Source organism: Dipodomys spectabilis, unplaced genomic scaffold (genome assembly GCF_019054845.1).
Source record: "Dipodomys spectabilis isolate Male_0828 unplaced genomic scaffold, ASM1905484v1 ptg000576l, whole genome shotgun sequence".
Classification (NCBI taxonomy): domain Eukaryota; kingdom Metazoa; phylum Chordata; class Mammalia; order Rodentia; family Heteromyidae; genus Dipodomys; species Dipodomys spectabilis.
In genome coordinates, this window is record NW_024871253.1 from 118,778 (window position 1) to 132,432 (window position 13,655).

Below are 13,655 nucleotides of genomic sequence, written 5' to 3' on the forward strand. Positions count from 1 at the left end.
TGCATATACTGTGTATATTTGTAACTCTTCTCTCCTAATCTGGCCTCACTTTTTATTTTCTTTACTATGTCTTTTGCAAAGCAAAAGTTTTAATTTTTGTCAGCCCAGCCTGTCAGTTTTTTTTTTTTTATTTTATAGTTTGTGCTTTTTGCATTCTAAGAAATCTTTATCTAATTTAAAGTCATGAAGATTTTTCCCTGTTTGAGTTTTATCATGTTAGCTCATACATTTAGGTCTAACTTTTATTTCAAGTAAATTTTTGTATAGGTGTGAAGTAAAGATCTCAGTTTTCTTTGTTTTGTTTGATTCTACTTTGCATATTTTTACACATCCTTTATTCAGAAGCATCTCTTATCCTTATTAAAGTATCATGGCACCATTTTTGAAAATGCACGTAAGGTGTGCTCATAGATTCTATTCTGTTCTGTTCTATTCTGTGTCCTTATACTGATATTACACAATTTAATTAATTTATAGCTTTTGGAAATCAAATAGTAGGAGACATGCAACTCTGGGATTTGTCTTATGTCCTTTCCATTTCCTCAAAATTATAGAATCAGCTTGTTAGCTTCCTTTCAATGTAATGATAAATTAGCAGTCCTAGAACATTGTTTCTGTTTCTTTGGGATTGTTTTTGTTGCTTATTTGTTTTTAAAGTATCTAATTTGTCCCTTTGTATGTACAAGTAAGCCATAAACTGTATTTGTTTTTATCTTGATTTCCCTTTTGAATGCTATCTTTACCAATTTGAGTACTTGGTTATAACTTTATAAATGAATTATGAAATAATTACTATTTTCTCTTTCCCTGAAGATAGTTATATGGTATAATGAAATCAACTATTCTTTAAAAATTTGTCAATGGGGCTGGGAAGGTGGCTCAGTGGTAGAGTGCTTGCCTTGCATGCCTGAGGCCCTGGGTTCGATTCCTCAGCACCACATAAGCAAAAAGAAAAAAGCCAGAAGTGACGCTGTGGCTCAAGTGGTAGGGTGCTAGCCTTGAGCTGAAGAGCTGAGGGACAGCACCCAGGCCCAGAGTTCAAGCCCCAGGACAGACAAAACAACAACAACAAAAAAAACCTCTGGGCCTGGGCACTGTCCCTCAGCTCTTCAGCTCAAGGCTAGCGCTCTACCACTTGAGCTACAGGGCCACTTCCGGTTTTCTGGTGGTTTATTGGAGATAAGAGTCTCACGGACTTTTCCTGCCCAGGCTGGCTTTGAACCGTGATCCTCAGATCTCAGCCAGCCTCCTGAGTAGCTAAGATTACAGGCATGAGCCACTGGCACCTGGCTATATCAGATTATTTAGAAGCGCTTTTGAAGGTTAAGTTCTAAGTGTTGGGTTCCTTACTTTCCTTTCGTTAAATTTATAGTTTTATCATCTTAGTCTGAAAATATAGTATACCTTCCTGATACTTTTTTTATTTTATAGCTATTGAGGCCTTTCATTCTATGTATTTGAGACAATGACAAGGAATTATTTTTATAGCCACTCTATGGATACTTAGCAGGGCACATTGTCTTATTGTATTATAACATTCAGACACTCTGTATCCTTATTTATTTTCAATTTTCTCTTTAATTTATTTCCAGGGCAAGTTCATTCGAATCAACTTTGATGTAACTGGCTACATCGTTGGGGCCAACATTGAAACCTGTATCCTTTCTCACCATTGTATAACCCCAAATAATTATTTAAGAAATCTCTCCACAGCCTCAAGCGTGGCCCTATAGGGTGGTACCCCCATTGCAGGAAGTGAGAACTCTTCCAGACACTGAACACTTCTAGCCGTCTCCAGAGTGGGATGAATATTTTCACTTGCTTTTGGAGCCAGCCATGTCCTATGGGCCTGGGAAGGTAGAATCCCAAAGAAGGATAGTTGATGAATATTACCTACAACTACTCTGGTAGCCATTACTTTCCTCCCTGACCTTTTACCATCTACTCTGATAAGATAAGCTTGTACTTAGTGAACAATTCTTATAAGGTGATAGGAGTTTAAATAATTTCAGTTAATGTTAAATAAGACTGGAGGGGTGGCTTCCCTAGAAAGCAAAAACAAAACTAGCAGGCAATGGCTCACATCTGTAATCCTACCTACTCAGGCGATTGAGATCTGAGGACCACAGTTCAAAGCCAGTCCAGGCAGGAATGTCCATGACATGACACTCTTATCTCCAGTAAACTACTCAGAAAAAGCTGAAAGTGGCTGCTGTAGCTCAAATGGTAGAGCCCTAGCCTTGAGCACAGAGGATCAGGGACAGAACCCAGGCCTGGGATTCAGGCCCCAGGATCGGCAAAAAAAGAAAAGGAAAAAAAATAGAAAGCAAAATCAATCCTCCGTGCAGTAAATAAACTGACAGATTTTATAGACAGACAGACAGACAGACAGACAGACAGACAGGTAGGTAGGTAGGTAGGTAGATAGATAGATAGATAGATAGATAGATAGATAGATAGATAGATAGATAGATAGATAGAAAGATAAAATAGAATTGTATTTTTAAATATATTTAAGATTTTTTTAAAAAGTCAACCATTTGAAAATGACAGTCATAATTCAGTTTAACTTTGTTATATTAGTCTTACAGCATCATTCATCTGAGTATATTTTTCACTGAAGTGTGAGATGGTCTGACTTAAAATTCAGGCTATTTGGTATATACAGATTTGTTTTGTTTTGTAGCCCTATGGAAGCTATTATCCCAAATGAGGTAATCAACAAGCCGCATTTGTAATCCTACTTACTGTGGATCACAATTTGGAGCCGGCCTGAGCAGAAAAGTCCACAGGAATCCATGTCCAATTAACTAGGAAAACGCCATGCTGGAATCATGGCTTAAATAGTAGAGTGCTGACTGTGAGCAAGAAAGCCAAATGAAAGCACAAGGCCCTGAATTCAAGCCCCAGTATACATGAAAGAAGAATAGCAAAAGCAGACAATCTCTGAAAAGCAATAACACTGTCTGTGAGATCTAAGTGTGCCTCAATGCACCAGGAGTTCAGAAGCATCCAGACACCACACAGAGGTACCCATAGCTGGTGTGAACCAGCCTCATAATGCAGGTGCTGCTGGCACGAAGGTACTGCATCTGGGAAGCCCAGGCTCCATGAGAAGCACCCACTGTGACAGTCTACAGCTGTCACCTGGTGATAGCTACATCTCAACGCACTGGAAAAGGGACCTGAGGTGTGGACGAGACAGGCCAGCACCTCTGTCATAAGGGGCTCTCAGGGGAGCAGAGTGGCCAAACAGGCATGTGGGCATTCCACCAAAATTCATTTCTGGCTCTACCACTCATTAGCTATGCTATTTTGACTAACTTTTTTCAGTCTTGTTTCTATCTTTGTGGATTGTGGTAACTTCAGTATTATAGGGCCGTTTTTGTTTGTTTTTTTGTTTTTATTTTTTGCTGCCAGTCCTGGAGCTTGAACTCAGTGCCTGGGTGCTGTCTCTGAGCTTTTTTGGCTCAAGGCACAGATTTGAGGCACAGATCCATTTCTGGCCTTTTTTTTGGTGCTTAATTAGATATAAGAGTCTCAAACTTTTCCTGCCTGGGCTGGCTTCAAACTGTGATCCTCAGATCTCAGCCTCCTGAGTAGGTAGGATTACCGGCATGAACCACCAGCACCCAGCTGTCCTTCCTTCCTTCTTTTTCTTTCTTCCTTTATCTTTTTTCTTCCTTTCTTTTTTTCTTCTTTCCTTTCTTCTTTCTTTCTTCCTTTCTTTTTTGTTGAGCCTGGGGTTCAAACTCTTGATCTGATGCTTTTGCTTATTGACTAATGCTCTCCCCCCTGAGCTCTGCCTCTAACACCGCAAGGTTGGATTCTTTCATTTCTTTCCTTCTTTCTTTTTTAATAGCTGTTGGCAGCACCTGGTGAAGTGCTGTGGTTTTTGAATTGAGGTCTAACTTAGGGGAAGGAAGGTGGAGTGGGAGAGGGGAGCTCCCTGTCATCTTTTAGTCTCTCCCAGCCCAGTGACTCAGGATCAATAAGAAACATAAGTTGTATATGTTTTCTTTTTCTCATAATCCTTTAGAAGGGTTCGCTATAGCATAGTTGATGTATATCTGTGAAAGAGAACACTTTTTCCAATTAAATTTGTGTAGAATGAGCATTACTTTTAGTAATTAATCCTTAACCATCTCTGCTCAGACCTTCTGGAAAAGTCTCGTGCTGTTCGTCAGGCAAAGGATGAGCGTACTTTTCATATCTTTTACCAGCTGCTGTCTGGAGCAGGAGAGCACCTGAAATGTAAGTGATCAGGCTTTTTACTCGTTGCATTCGGTTGAGGGGCTGTTTGTAATATTGTAGGTTTCATTGATGGAAGATAGGTGTGAACAACAGATTTACATGCATGCGCAGACATGCATGCACATGGACATACATAACCCCCAAATATCCAGCTAGTCAAACCATGAGAATGAAAATTAAATTGAAATTCTGTGCCATGGGGCAAGTACTTGAAATGGCAGGTATGTGAATGTCATGTTAGCTTTTGAACTTTTTTTTTTACAAAAATAAAAAGACAAATGGTACATTTGTCTGTTTCAATATTTATAAATAGAAAAGTAAGGAAAAAGTTGACTCAGTAAAGTAATAGAATAAAAGACTTTTATTCCTAGATTTGTAAGTAAATATTTTATATATATATATATATATATATATATATATATATATATATATATACATATATATATTCCCACTCTTATAAGAAAGACTCATTGGCCCCAAGTTCCCATGGTTCACTCTTGTAGTCGAAGCTCCAGGATCACTACCAAAAGAGAGGGGGGGCGGGAAAGAAAAGGAAGGAAGGAAGGAAGGAAGGACCAGTGTTGGATTTTAGGGAATAATAGATCATCATGAGTCACAAGCTTTGAAGAGCTGAGCTGGGCAGAGTAAAAAAAAAAAAAAGCATTCTAATCAGGGTGAGAGTTTTGCTGAGTCAAGAATAATGGAGTCCAGTTCCCTAGTCCCTCCTGATCCTCAGTCCTGTATTGTTTATGTGGTTATTGTCTAGATATGACAGCAGACACAAACACAGTGTTTCATGGAGTGTGGGCTTTAGTTACCCACATGCATCTGTGAAAGCACTGAACCCAGAAGTTAATTAGAGAAAGACCTGGAAGGAGGAACTACTAAGCAATAAACAATAATTCCCAGGAAAAGATTGAAAATTCAAGATTATTCAATATGAAGAAAATAAAAACCTCGAATTCAGGAGGCAATGATTGCATTAGGAATGAATTAACTTAAAAAAAACATTATTGTGTTAAATCAGAGTGGAATAGGAAAGCAGACAGTTCCTAATAGAAGTCAGAGGTGCTATAGGTAAAAATTAGGAGAAAGGAGAGACCATGGAAATTGCAGTGTATCAAGAAAGTTTGCTACAGAGAAAGCTTTACATATGTGCATCTGTCCTAGAGACAAATCACTCTGTCTATTTGATAACATTCTTGTGCTCAGTGAGCATTATTCTCAGAAGAGTACTTTGGCCTGTTGTTCATCACTAAAGACAAGGCAGCCACTAAACACACTGGATTGGGACCAGGGGGCTCAGTGGCAGATTCCATACTTAGAATGCACAAAGTCCTGAGTTTGGTCCCCTAGCCTCACCAATAGGCTTAGAGAAAGCATTTCAAGGAGTTTACAGGGCTCAGAACTTGCTTGTCAGTATCCAGGCCTTCTATATCCTGTCTGTCCTATGTTCATGGAAGCTTTCATACATACTTATGTTTGATGCAAACCACTTAGTAACAAATACACAGCCAGGCCACTGGTAACTCACTCCTGTAATCTTAGCTACTCAGTAAGCTAAGCTCTAAGAATCATGGTTCAAAGACAGCTCAGGCAGGGAAGTCTGTGAGACTGTTCTCACAAACTAATCACCAAAAAAGCCAGAAATGAAGTTGTGGCTCAAGTGGTAGAGCACTAGCCTTGAGCACAAAAGCTCAGGGACAATACCTAGGCCCTGAGTTCAAGCCCCAAGACCACCCTGGGGTAAAACAAAAAAGATAAGAATGCACAGAATGAGCTTAAAAGCTTTCCTTGAGAAGATGACTATTTAAATTGGGAAACAATAAAGCTACCTGGACAACTGAGTCACTTCCCAGCCATCTAGTTTCAAATGCAATATTACATTGTACAGAGCACTGTTCCAAAAAACTCCTGCTGAGGTTTTTGCATTGTTCCTGCATTTCCTTTTTCCGGTACAGGTGGAAGGAAGTAGTATATGTTTATGAGTTTACGTGAATATACAAACAAGGAAATTGTACCTGCTGATGAGGACTTGGGTGGATGACCCTGTGTCCTGTGATGTCTTAATCCCTAGGCGCTTTCTTCGGTTTTAGGAGTGTTTGTTAAGTTTTATTCTATTGTATCTCCCTCCAGCCGACTTACTCCTGGAAGGATTTAGTAACTACAGATTTCTCTCCAATGGCTACATTCCCATTCCGGGCCAGCAGGACAAGGATAACTTTCAGGAGACCATGGAAGCCATGCACATAATGGGCTTCTCCCACGAAGAGATTCTGTGTACGTGTGACTCCCCCAAGACTCTCATCCTCCCTCTCACGAGCATATGAATTTGGGGTAAATTATCTAGGCTAGAATTGATTGGGAAGACCCACCTTTAATTTTATGAAATTCAAACAGTGTATCTTACCAAGTAATTTCATATAACTAATGTTTAGCATAAAGTAAATAAGAATGTGTCTCTGTAACATTTTTGATGGATTTTTTTTTCTTTTGTCTCAAAATGAAGCAATGCTTAAAGTTGTATCCTCAGTGCTGCAGTTTGGAAATATTTCTTTCAAAAAGGAGAGAAATACAGATCAAGCTTCTATGCCGGAAAACACAGGTAAACTGGTGAATACTGATTTGATTTCTGTTTTCTTAGCTTGTTGTGTTCTCCAAGAACACTTGGCACCATCTGGCACTTCTAGGATGTTCCCCAGGACATTTTTTGTTTTGTGCTGGTCCTACGGCTTGAACTCAGGACCTAGGCACTGTTTCTGAGCATTTGTGCTTAAGGCTAGTGTTCTACCACTTGAACCGCAGCTCCACTTCTGACTTTTGGTAGTTAGTGATAAGTCTCATGGGCTTTCTTGCATGGACTGGCTTTGAACCACAATTCTCAGATCTCATCCTTCTGAGTAGCTAGGATTATGGGTGTGAGACCCCAGCCCCCCAGTGATTAACAACTTTTATGGATGTTCTTTATGTGGTTTTCATATGTAATTGCAATGCATTTCAGAATTGTCCACCTTCTGTTTTTCCCTTTGCCCTTCTCCTAAGTAGTCCCTTAGTTACACCTATATTTATCCATATATATCCACAAGTATGTGTGTATATAGATGTGTTTACACACATGAGTTTATGTACATGTAAACATGTATACATATATGTGTCTATATATACATACATATTTCATGTGTGTGTGTATATATATAATATATATATTCATGTCCACGAATATGTTTGTCTTTGAGGGCTACCTTCCACATATGAACAGTCTGGTTTTTTGAGATGGCTTGTCTCACTCAATATGATACCCTCCATTTTCACCCGTTTTCTTACAAACAACATGATTTTGTTTTTCTTTATGGCTGAGTAATATTCTATTGTGTATGTATATATTACATCTTTATCCATTCATCTGCTGTCCCCAAGGAATTCTTGATCAAAATGGCCAACCCAGTTCCCTAACTGAGGGAAGGGCACATGTAGGACATCGGACAGCAGTGTCCGTTGTCTTAGTAGGAATGGAGAGGATGGGGACTCGGCTGCAGGAGACCATGCAGGCTCGCCTCGAAGGGAGTTACTACGGCTGCTCGGTCTCAGGTCTCACCAGTTGTGACCTTCTCAGGAAAATAAGTGTAGAGTTTCAAAGAAAGTTGGAAATCTATATTTTGATAAGAAATCTTCTTGGTTTTAAATATTGAAAATAGATTTAAGCCTGTCACCAGTGGCTCACACCTGTAACCCTAGCCACAAAAGAGTTTGAAATCTGAGCATCCTATTTCAAAGCCAGCCCTGTCCAGAAAGTCATGAGACTCTTAAATTGAATTAATCACCAAAAAGATTTAAGCCTGAATTTAAGCCCCAAGACTCACACAAGCAAGATAAAAAGAGAAAGTGGGGTATGTGTGTGTGGCGGGGGGGGGGGGGGGGGGGGGGGGCGGGACGGTGGATTTAAATTGATGCTAGTCAGGAACAAAAAGTTTGCAAACCAGAACAATATTTTTTGGCTGAATAATGGCAACCCACACCTGTAATCCCACACTCAGAAGACAAAGGCTGGAGAATTGTGAATTGCAGGCCAACCCTGGCTGTCTAGTGAGACCTTATCTCCAAGGTATTGCTTGCTTCTCTGCTGGTCTGGAGTCCAAAGGGAAGTGAGGAATGTCTCTGTTGCTCTGAATGCTTGACCCCTCCCCCAAGTCACCTCACCTCACAAGGTGTGTCCCACAAGCCAGTGAAGGTGGACATCACCTACCCTTGCAGTAATTGTTCTTTTTTAACAACCAATTTGGACTTGCTAAAACTTTGGCACTTGTAAGGGACTTGCCTCGCTTCTCTGCATAGTTACCATTTCCTGATCACATTTTTCCTAGCTCATTATCCTAGGACTTATGACCTCCAGGAGCCTGTTGTCCATCATCCAGTCAGAGAAGTGGGATTACATGTGGGCCTCTGTCCTCCATGTGGCTCTCGTGTGGTTCTAAGTGTGACTTCAAATGAAGCCATGTAAGATTACTATGTATTAGTGTAGTATGGATTTAAAATATAATATCCCACTGGGATCTGGTAGCTCACACCTGTAATCCTAGCTATTCAGAAGGTCAAGATCAGAGGATCACAGTTCAGCCAGCCTGGGCAGGAAAGTCCATGAGACTCTTATCTCCAGATAACCGCCAGAAACCCAGAAGTGGAGCTGAGGCTCAAAGTGGTAAAGCACTAGCCTTGAGCAGAAAAAGCTTAGGGACAGCGCCCAGGCCCCGAGTTCAAGACCCATAACCAGAAAAAAATACAATATTGCATAGGCAGATGAGGATCAGTATACACTCCTAAGAAGAAGGTTGACTTGCCAATCGTTTTGCTTGAGAATATGTGTATGGTTAATCTGTAGGGAATGGAGGGTATTTTTTGTCTGACCTAAAACTTTGTCCAACTTCAAGCCTTTTTTTTTTTCTTTTTGTATCATAGAATGGTAACTAAGGGTTTTGTTTGGTTTTTCAAATGTCTGTTGAGTACTATGATTTGATCATGAGTAGAAATGAGGTCTTTGAGTGACTTTTCTGCTTCAGTTGCACAGAAGCTGTGCCACCTGCTTGGGATGAATGTGATGGAGTTCACTCGGGCTATCCTCACCCCCCGCATCAAAGTGGGCCGGGACTATGTGCAGAAAGCCCAGACCAAAGAACAAGTAAGTTCAGTGTTACCTTTTATTGTACACATGTTTAAATGGTAATGGTCATTTGATATTCCAATTGCCACATAACAAACTGACTCCATAAAAGTTCTAACTTATGGATGTATCTTAGTAGTAAATGAGGAATTTTTTTTCCCCCTGTAGCATACTTAGAGTAAATTTGAAACATCAGGTTTTTCCAAATGTGGACCAATAATTGACAAACCAGCAGAAGGGCCTCCTCTCCTCTGTTCTGGGGGGCCAGGCAGCAAGGGCAGAGGAGTTACATTCACTGTTTAGCTGTGGACTATTTCAAGAAGTACACCATTAGCTTTGACTAAGAAGACTGGAAGGTGATTTTTCTGTGGCAAAGTGCCAGCTGATCAAGCAGAGACAGATGCCGCTGCTCAGAACCCTGGAGCCAGTGGAGGAGGTTTATTCTCCTGGGCATCTTTGCCCATCTCCCCATTATCCCATTTGTCATTTAATGATATTAATACTACCCTCCCTTCATGTGTAAAATTGAAATGGAATTAAGCAATAAACATTGTTTCAAGTTTTTTTCTTAGTATTATCTAACATTCAACTCTATATGACAGCTCTTAATGCTTCTTTGAGTTTATTTCTGAGATAAAAGGTTAATATTATCTAATTGTAGGCAGATTTTGCAGTAGAAGCATTGGCGAAGGCTACCTATGAGCGACTCTTTCGCTGGCTCGTTCACCGTATCAATAAAGCTCTGGATAGGACCAAACGACAGGGAGCATCTTTCATTGGAATCCTGGATATTGCTGGATTTGAGATTTTCGAGGTATTTCTCCTCCTCTCCCTCTCTCTCTTCTTTATTATTGTTTGTTCTTTATCAAACATTCAGGCTCATTATGAATCAGGTCCAGTGCCAAGTACCAGGAATGTGATAAGGCAAATACCCATGTAGTTGTCAAATGTGTGAAGAACACAATGAAAGGATCCTGTGATGAGCAACTGGCAGTGGGGGGTGAGGAATAGTTTTACCCTCAAACTGCCTGTTTGGGGATTCTTAAAGGACAAGAGGCTGTCACCTTCAGAATGCCTTCCTGGGACAAGTGTGAATCCAGTTGCTTCTATATGGGAAAATATTTGTCAAAGCTTAGAAGCTGCTGGAAAGCCAGGGTATCTAGACATAGCTGATGAAAGGGAGCGGGGAGTCAAGAAGACATGGAGTATAGTATGGGGCCAAAGTAGAAGTAAGGCATTATGAAGAAGACATGTGGCAGATCGGGGGAGGGGGAGGGTGGCCAGGCACAGGTGCTGTCTTGAGGAGCAGTACATGGCACAATGCGGTCAGTGTCCTATTACATTGCATCTGGCTAGTTTCTTTCTTTCTTTTTTTTGGCCAGTCCTGGGGCTTGAACTCAGGGCCTGTGCACTGTCCCTGAGCTTCTTTTGCTCAAGGCTAGCACTCTACCACTTGAGCCACAGTGCCACTCCTGGCCTTTTCTGTTTATGTAGTACTAAGGAATCAAACCCAGGCTTCCTGCATGCTAGACAAGCACTCTATCACTAAGCCACATTCCCAACCCATGGCTAGATTTTTCCAAATGCCATCAAGACAGTAGAAGTTTGTGATCATACCCTCGCTTCATACCTTCTCTGCACAGAGAAGGTATGAAGAAGTTGATAGAACGTTGTTTTTCTTAAAATAAGTATCTTTTAAACCTTAGGTACAGATAGAAACAACATTTTACAGATAGTTTGTCATTCTTCTTTGGTAGACTACATAGCAATAGAAATATTAACTAACTACCTCTTGTGATCAGTGTGTTATTTTAGCTACTAAGGGGTACTGAATTGCCTCCCCCTACCCACTCTTCCTCCTCCGCCCCCCCGCCCCCCCCCGCCCCCCCCCGCCCCGCCATAACCTCCCTCCCAGCACAACCTAGTTTTTTTTTTTTTTTATTTTATTTTTTTATTGTAAAGCTACTATACAGAGGGTTACAGTTACATGAGTGAGGTTATGAGTACACTTCCTCTTGAACATTGTTACCCCCTCCATTGTTTTCCCCCTACCATCCCCTCCCTCCCTCCCTTCCCCGAGGTTCTTTTTTTTTTTTTTTTTTTGATTGTGATTAAATGATTACATAATTTCAAAGTCACAAGTTCATTCTAACTTCCCTGGAGCAAATTGTCTACCACAGTCTGTAATATATAACAGTGTTCACATGTTATATACCATATTTGTGATCAGCAGCATGAGGATATTTAGTAGTGGTTCAACCAGATGAGCGGGAGTTCTTTGTTTCTTAAGTCCTGTTAGTTTTGTCGTATCACTAACCTTTTGGATTTAGCATCCACTTATGAGGGAGACCATGTACCGTTTGTCTCTTCGTTCTTGGCTTACCTCGCTCAACATGATTCCTTCTAGCTCCATCCATTTCCCTGCAAATGCCATTATTTTGTCATTTCTAATGGCTGCATAATATTCCATTGTGTATAGATACCACAATTTTTGGATCCATTCATCTGTGGTGGGGCACCTAGGTTGTTTCCATATCCTAGCTATTGCGAACAGTGCTGCAATAAACATGGAGGTGCACGTGTCCTTGTATATTGGTTCCTGTTGTTCAGGGTAGATGCCTAGAAGTGGTATGACTGGGTCGTAAGGGAGGTCAATCTTTAGCTTTCTAAGGACCCTCCAGACTGCTTTCCAAAGTGGTTGTATAAGTGTACATTCCCACCAGCAGTGTAATAGGGTTCCTCTTTCTCCACATCCCCTCCAGCATTTGTCGTTGGCTGATTTGTGGATGTGGGACATTCTGACTGGGGTAAGGTGGTATCTCAGGGTTGTCTTTATTTGCATTTCCTTCACCACCAGGGATGATGAACATTTCTTTGCCATTTTTATTTCTTCATTTGAGAAGTCCCTCTTTAGTTCCCTTGCCCATTTAGTAATTGGTTTGTTAGGTTTGGGAGGGATTAGTTTCTTGAGTTCCCTGTATATACAGGATGTTAACCCCTTGTCTGATATATTGCTGGTAAATATTTTTTCCCAATTAGTTGGTTGTCTTTCTAGCTTAGTTGCGATAGATTTAGCTGTGCAGAAGCTTTTTATTTTAAGGTAGTCCCATTTGTCGAGTCTCTCTCCAACTTGTTGTGACCCTGGGACTCTGTTCAGGAAGTTCCTTCCTGTGCCTATTAGTTCAAGTGTCTCTCCTACTCTGTCCTGCAGTAGTTTCAGAGATTCAGGTTTAATGTTAAGGTCTTTAATCCATTTTGAGTTGATGTTGGTGCATGGTGATAGGCTGGGGTCCACTTTTAGTTTTCTGCATGTGGCTGCCCAGTTTTCCCAGCACCAGCGGTTGAAGAGGCTGTGTTTCTTCCATTGTATGTCTTTGGCTCCTTTGTCGAATATCAGCTGGCTGTAGGCCTGTGGATTTATATCTGGATCTTCTATTCTGTTCCATTGGTCTTCGGGTCTGTTTTTGTGCCAGTACCATGCTGTCTTTGTGATTATAGCTCTGTAGTAGAGTTTGAAGTTCGGCATGGATAGCCCTCCCATATTGTCTTTATCCCCTAGAATTGTTTTGGCTATTCTAGGTCTTTTGTTGTTCCATATAAATTTTTGGACTGTTTTCTGTATTTCAGTGATGTACGTCATTGGGATTTTAATAGGAATTGCATTGAATTTGTATATTAATTTTGGAAGTATCACCATCTTTACTATATTAAGTCGGCCTATCCAGGAGCATGGGAGGTCTTTCCATTTCCTAGTGTCTTCTGCAATTTCTTTCTTTAACTTTTTATAGTTCTCATTAAATAGTTCTTTTACATCTTTGGTTAGGTTAATTCCTAAATATTTTATTTTTTGGGAGGTTATTGTGAATGGGGTTGCTCCCTTTATTTCCCTCTCTTCCTGTGCGTTATCAGTGTATAGGAAGGCAACTGATTTTTGTGGGTTTATTTTGTATCCTGCTATTTTGCCGAAGTGACTTATGATTTCTAAAAGTTTGGGGATGGAGTTTTTGGGATCGTGGAGGTATAGTATCATGTCGTCTGCAAAAAGGGATAGTTTCACTTCTTCTTTCCCTATGCAGATCCCTTTAATGTCTTTTTCTTGCCTTATTGCCCTGGCTAAGGGTTCTAGGACTATGTTGAAGAGGAGTGGAGACAGTGGACATCCTTGCCTTGTTCCTGTTTTTAGGAGGATTGGTTGTAGCTTTTCCCCATTAAGTATAATATTGGCTATTGGTCTGTCATAAATGGC

General features: G+C 40.6%; 1 protein-coding gene across 3 annotated transcripts in view; it reads left to right on the forward strand.

Moving 5' to 3' along the window:
* The window catches only part of Myh10 (myosin heavy chain 10), a 154,148-nt gene that overhangs the window by 77,154 nt on the left and 63,339 nt on the right, over positions 1-13,655 (forward strand). For all 3 annotated transcript variants that reach the window (XM_042670787.1, XM_042670786.1, XM_042670788.1), the window contains exons 7-12: positions 1,593-1,656; positions 4,156-4,254; positions 6,391-6,534; positions 6,764-6,859; positions 9,309-9,427; positions 10,071-10,223. In XM_042670787.1, the coding sequence (XP_042526721.1) occupies positions 1,593-1,656; positions 4,156-4,254; positions 6,391-6,534; positions 6,764-6,859; positions 9,309-9,427; positions 10,071-10,223 (675 nt within the window). The remainder of the gene's footprint in view (positions 1-1,592; positions 1,657-4,155; positions 4,255-6,390; positions 6,535-6,763; positions 6,860-9,308; positions 9,428-10,070; positions 10,224-13,655) is intronic.